The following is a 6,414-nucleotide window of genomic DNA, read 5'->3' on the forward strand; positions in this document are numbered from 1 at the left end:
ATCCAATGGGTAAAATCATCATCTTTGGAATAAGAGAATCACATAAAAATACACATGTGACTGTTAGTTGCCACAACAGAAAAACTCCAAATTCAAGCATGTCATGTACTGGGATAAAGACAGAAAACAATGGATTGCCGCAGTTAAACGGGAACGGTGACAGCATACAGTTGCTAGCAGACTCTTATGTGAACATTTTGTTGCAGGTAGGCCTATTGTTACGACCCCGGGGTGTGGGAGGGAAAAGGGAATCAGCAATACAACAGATCTGTATTAACTGATTTATTCGGAGCAGTAAGCTACAACTGGTTCCGTCACACAGATATCCTCCCACATGGGATCACAACGTGATGTAGACACAGTTGACAATAATCAAAGAACACATGCCCGTAAAAAGAGGCATTCAGACATAGCAAGGATAAGTAGAAATCATTCTAAGGTGTCAAGAACCGAAACGAAACACAAATAAGTGCACAGAACACAAATGGCGAGCTGAAGAGTCAGCCGCCCTGGTGCTTGGGCCACGTCAGCTTATGTGTCCGTGCCTCCAGCGCAGAGGGGCGGGGCCGACGCTGTAGATGGAGTGACAGGCCAACCAGGACGACGAGGCAATGACGTCCAACCTAGAAGAAAGGAGATGGGCCGATCGCCTCCCAGATACCACCGCGTTCAATTAACATAACTAATAACCCAAAACAAGAAGAAAGCTCATCCACCCCAAAAGACTCGGCACGTAACACCCTCCCCCTTAAGATCTGGACGCCGGGTTACCCGGTGACCTCATACCCTAGACAAAGCGTCAGCAAGTACATTGTCAGACCCCTTCTTGTGACGAATTTCCAGGTTAAAATCCTGGATCACAAGTGCCCACCGCATAAGACGTTGATTGTGGTTGTACATACTTGACAGAAACGTGAGTGGGTTATGATCAGTATAAACCAGAACAGGAACAGCACTCGACCCGAGGTAAACCTCAAAGTGTTGCAGAGCCATCAACAGGGCTAAAGTCTCTTTCTCAATGGTGGAATAGTTGATCTGGTGCTTCGCAAATTTACGCGAGAAATAGCAAACGGGGTGGTCAATTCCCTCAGAATCCTCCTGTAAGAGTACCGCACCAGCAGCCACACCACTTGCATCCACCTCCAATTTAAACGACTTTGAAAAATTCGGGGCAGCTAGTACTGGGGCATGGGTGAGGAGGGTTTTTAAAGAATCAAAGGCGTGTTGGCATTCTGGGGTCCAGGTGAAGGCCGTAGATGGACTGAGAAGATGCGTCAGAGGATAAACAACTGCGGAAAAGTTACGACAGAAGGCACGATAATATCCTGCCATTCCTAGAAAGCGGCGAAGTGCTTTGCGAGTAGAAGGGGGAGGAAACCCGACTATAGCAGATATTTTCGCGTCTACCGGCCGCACCTGTCCCTGACCTACTTCTCTCCCTAAATAAATAACCGTAGCTTTGCCAAAGTCACACTTAGCCAAGTTTAGAGTAAGTGAAGCTTTGGCCAGCCGTGCAAATACCTCACCGAGCACTTGTACATGTTCTTCCCAAGAGGAGGTGTGGATTATGAGATCATCTAAATATGCGTTGCAATTTTTCAAATCAAATAACAGAGTGTTAATTAGCCTTTGGAAGGTTGCCGGAGCATTACACATACCAAAGGCCATGACTTTATACTGAAGGAAATGATCAGGTGTGACGAAGGCAGAGATATCCGAGGCACGAGGTGTAAGGGGAACTTGCCAGTATCCTTTTAACAGATCCAGTTTTGTGACATATTTGGCAGTACCCAAATTGTCCACACAATCCTCCATACGCGGTAAAGGGTAAGAATCGGGAATAGTGACCTTATTTACTTTACGAAAATCGGTTACGAACCGGCGCGAGCCATCCGGCTTCACCTCCAGGAGACAAGGAGAACTCCAGGGGCTGGAACTAGGTACTGCTAACCCATTTTGGAGGAGGTAGTCTGTTTCAGTCTTCATAATCTCACGCTTGGTGACGTTTAAGCGGTAGGGATTCTGTTTTATTGGCCGGGCTGCTCCTACATCTATGTCATGTTCAATGACCGTAGTCCGAGTTGGCACATCCTGAAATAAGCAGGAGTAGCGATCGAATAAAGAGACCACATCACGTTGTTGGTCAGGGGATAAATGGGGCAAAAGAGTCGGCAGTCTGGTTAATAACTCAGAGTTAGATAATCGGGCGCCGAGATGAGCTGAAGGAGGGACGCGGAGCCCATCATCCTTAAGAATGGTACCTTCGGTTGTAATAGGGATGCAACAGCGCTCCACCGGAATGTCTTTGCACGGCTCAGCCTCGGCACCTCTGGGAAAATACTTCTTCAGCATATTTATGTGACACACACGATGTTTTCGACGTCGTTCCGGAGTGGCTACAACATAATCAGTCTCACTCAGCCGCTCAGTAACAGCGTAGGGACCACTGTAGTGAGCGGAAAAGGTCGCTCCCGGAGAGGGAAGCAAGACCAGTACTTGTTCGCCAGCATGAAACTGCCGAGGCTCCGCTGACCGATCATAATTCGCTTTCATGGTTGATTGAGCAGCAGACAAAGATTTCCGTGCCAACTCATTGGCTCGGTGAAGACGTTCACGAAAGCAGCTAACAAAATCCAATACGTTTTCAGGGGAAGGCGGTGCTAAAAAACGGTCCTTTAAAGACTTAAGGGGCCCACGGGGTGTGTGACCGAACACTAATTCCGCCGGACTAAACCCGAGGGATTCCTGATTAGCTTCACGGGCTGCAAATAACAGGAACGGGATGCCTTCATCCCAATCATTATCCGTCTGAAGACAATATTTCCGCAACATGGACTTTAACGTCTGATGCCACCGTTCCAGAGCACCCTGAGACTCAGGATGGTAGGCGCTAGACACAACGTGTTGGATGTTTAGCGTTCGAAGGACCTGTTGGAAAATTTTAGACAAAAAATTTGTTCCCTGATCTGACTGGATTACACGGGGCATGCCAAAAATGGAAAAAAACTTTGTCAATGACTTCACGATGGCACGGGTAGTTATGGTACGTCGCGGCACTGCCTCTGGGAAACGAGTGGCGGCACACATGATGGTGAGTAAATATTGATTCCCATGTTTGGTCCGAGGCAAAGGGCCGACACAGTCAACTATAACCCGTTCAAAAGGCTCCCCTACCACGGGAATCGGACGTAATGGAGCGGGGGGGATCTTTTGATTTGGTTTTCCAGTTAGTTGACAAATGTGACAATGGCGACAATAGTTTGCTACATCGGCTTTAATGCCTGGCCAAAAAAAATGCTGCAAAATGCGCCGGTAGGTTTTTCGAACCCCAAGATGGCCCGACCACACACTTTCGTGGGCCATGGCTAAAATGGAGGGTCTATAAATAGCAGGAATTACCACTTGAAGAACCTGATCACTGCTAGAAACTACTGAAGGCCACCTGCGCAACAGCAGATCATCCTCCATGAGATAAACTCCCTCCCCTTTTACCTGAGTAGCATCCATCGCCCTAGAAAAATATTGTCTTAGGGTCGGGTCGGCCTTTTGCTCCGCACCAAGACGGGCACGATCCACAGGCAGAGGCACCTCCTCTACTGCGGACGCTCCAGACTCCGGAGTTTCAGCGGCTTCCTGAGTGTCAGCCTTCCTGTCGGGGTCATCTGCGAAAGCTGACATTAAGATGGAGTCAGACAGGTTAATATCCTCACCCTTACGGGCCTGGGCACGAGTAATAACACAACTGGGAAAGATACTAGAAGGCTGTGTGACGTCAGTGGGGGGGGGCCCGTTGGCCACTTCCAGGGTAGGAGTCACCTTTCCTCCCGCGATGTCATTACCCATTAGAAACGTGACTCCTCCCACTGGAAGCTCCGGGCATACAGCCACAGGGAAAACCCCGCTGATTAATTCAGACTGCACCTGTACTTTGTGTACTGGCCGTAAAACATAACCCATCTCAACTCCCCGTAAAATTGCATCATACCCACAGGTAGATTTATCAGAGAAGGGTAAGACAGAGGCCAGTATAACAGACTGTGAACAAGCCGTGTCACGTAAAATGTGCACGGGACAACAGTTATTTTTATCACCCACCAAAGACACCCAGCCGTCAAAGACAAACGGCTTAAAACACTCCTCAACTCCATCTGACTTAATGTCAACTTTCACGACACCCACACCTTTAGGCGGCGACAGTTTAGGCTGTTCCTTATGTTTGAGTGCAAGGCAATCAGCAATGACGTGTCCCGGTTTGTGGCAGTAAAAGCAACACCTCTCCTCCTTCTGGAAAGCAGGAGCCGGACACGACCGATAACTGTTCACCGAAGTCGGGCTTACACCCTCAGAGGACACAGGAAAAGCAAATTTATGTGTCAAAACATACTCATCGGCTAACACAGCCGCAGAAGAAAGCGTGTTCACCTTCTGTTCGTTTAAATACACAACAACACGTTCAGGTAGACACTTTTTAAACTCCTCCACCAAAATTAGTTCACGAAGAGAGTCATAATCGGCAGCATCACAAGCGGCAATCCATTTATCAAATAAAAGCCCCTTTTCCCTCGCAAACTCCGTATGGGTACAAAGGGTTCCTTTTTTCAGGTTCCTGAACTTCTGCCGATAAGCTTCAGGTACCAGTTCATACACTCTTAGTATGGCAGCTTTAACGCAGTCATACTTCAGGCTGTCTTCCAAAGAAAGAGCCGAAACAGCCTCCTGAGCTTTTCCATGCATCTTACACTGCAGTAGTAGAGCCCAAACTTCCGAAGGCCACTGCAGAGCAGATGCAATGCGCTCAAACACCCCAAAATAGGCATCCACCTCGGACTCACGGAAGATCGGTACTAGGTTAATGTACTTACTAATGTCAAACACAGCTGGATGTTGGGACAGGGGAGGAGCGGCCGGCGCGCCGCTGTGCTGATCCTCGGCTATCCCTGCGGATGGTCCCCCCTGCTGGGCGGACAGCTCCAGCTGACGGATGCGCACAGCTGTGTCGGCCTCAATCTCGAGCTTCCGGATCTGGAGCTGAAGGTCGCGCTGCGCCTGCTCGTGCTTCTCCCGAGCCTCCAGCTCGAGTCGAGCCAGGCGCACCTTGAGCCGCGCCCCCTCTCCGGAGCCAGCAGCACCATCCGGAGAAGAGGAATCATAACGGGGGAGCGTGAAGGGCGTCTTTACCTTCGGTTTGCACTCACCTGCTCCCCTGGCCGCATCATCCTTATCCTTGGGCGTCACCAGAGCAGATCGCCCAGACAGCGTCACCAGATCCAACTCCTCCAGCCTGGTCACTATAAGGGACTTCAATTCCCGCTTTCGTGTATGACCGCCAAACGTGATGCCGAAGTGGGTGGCTATTTTCACTAAGTCGTCCTTAAGAAAACACTCCAACGCTTCCACGGACGGGTTTCCTAGGAAATCCGCCAAATCAAAGGGCGAAGGCATTGCTTCCTACCGCCGTAAAATAAGAAATGAATGAATGAATGAATCCAGAGTAAACTAGGGACACCGCCCACTCCTATAAAGGGCGTGAGCGGATGTATCCCGGGCGAGCCCCCACTTGTTACGACCCCGGGGTGTGGGAGGGAAAAGGGAATCAGCAATACAACAGATCTGTATTAACTGATTTATTCGGAGCAGTAAGCTACAACTGGTTCCGTCACACAGATATCCTCCCACATGGGATCACAACGTGATGTAGACACAGTTGACAATAATCAAAGAACACATGCCCGTAAAAAGAGGCATTCAGACATAGCAAGGATAAGTAGAAATCATTCTAAGGTGTCAAGAACCGAAACGAAACACAAATAAGTGCACAGAACACAAATGGCGAGCTGAAGAGTCAGCCGCCCTGGTGCTTGGGCCACGTCAGCTTATGTGTCCGTGCCTCCAGCGCAGAGGGGCGGGGCCGACGCTGTAGATGGAGTGACAGGCCAACCAGGACGACGAGGCAATGACGTCCAACCTAGAAGAAAGGAGATGGGCCGATCGCCTCCCAGATACCACCGCGTTCAATTAACATAACTAATAACCCAAAACAAGAAGAAAGCTCATCCACCCCAAAAGACTCGGCACGTAACACCTATGATTACACATTTGATTTGTCGTTAAAGTGATACATATTTAGAAATTTGTATAGTTTGGCTTCTATCCGATGCCAATGCTTGTGCCGATCCATTTTGAAAGGGTGGTGGCTAGAACTAGTATTTTTTGTTTCTTTGTTTTATTGATTGAATATTGGAAAACATGCTAAAACATGCAAATGGGGGAAAGCAGCATCTCAGGTTCCTCTCACAGGCTGACTCCCACAGTTTGACTTCAAAAAATGCCAAAGAGGGCATTCACACAGGCACTGGGACGTCATGTGTGCAGGGGTCCATGATTAGGGCAGGGTTAATGGTTTCATTGTACTGT

General features: G+C 49.0%; 1 protein-coding gene across 3 annotated transcripts; it reads right to left on the minus strand.

Moving 5' to 3' along the window:
• Window positions 1-267: 267 nt before the first annotated feature.
• On the minus strand, window positions 268-6,076 carry LOC144984403 (uncharacterized). 3 transcript variants are annotated; one of them, XR_013648052.1, is made up of 2 exons: window positions 3,493-4,856; window positions 268-623 (listed from the first exon to the last, which is right to left on the minus strand). XR_013648052.1 is itself a non-coding variant. In XM_078932695.1 (2 exons), the coding sequence occupies exons 1-2, from the start codon at window positions 5,440-5,442 to the stop codon at window positions 532-534; spliced, it is 672 nt and encodes a 223-aa protein (XP_078788821.1). In that variant the 5' UTR covers window positions 5,443-6,076; the 3' UTR covers window positions 268-531. The 3 variants fall into 3 exon arrangements, 2 of the variants coding, with proteins under 2 accessions (XP_078788821.1, XP_078788820.1); XM_078932695.1 differs by lacking the exon at window positions 3,493-4,856 and adding an exon at window positions 4,863-6,076; XM_078932694.1 differs by adding an exon at window positions 4,863-6,076 and having other exon boundaries at window positions 268-3,671.
• Between the last annotated feature and the right edge of the window lie 338 nt (window positions 6,077-6,414).

Source organism: Oryzias latipes, chromosome 16 (genome assembly GCF_053564925.1).
Source record: "Oryzias latipes strain Hd-rR chromosome 16, Olatipes_Hd-rR_3.1".
Lineage (NCBI taxonomy): Eukaryota > Metazoa > Chordata > Actinopteri > Beloniformes > Adrianichthyidae > Oryzias > Oryzias latipes.

What these genes read in the sequence shown, in the direction of transcription:
- LOC144984403 (XM_078932694.1), bottom strand. Translation starts at nt 5,442, where the DNA reads ATGCCTTCGCCCTTTGATTTGGCGGATTTCCTAGGAAACCCGTCCGTG. An exon ending in TCCAGCTGTGTTTGACATTA is followed by an intron (nt 3,672 to 4,862) that starts GTAAGTACATTA and finishes TCTTAATGTCAG; the next exon opens with CTTTCGCAGATGACCCCGAC.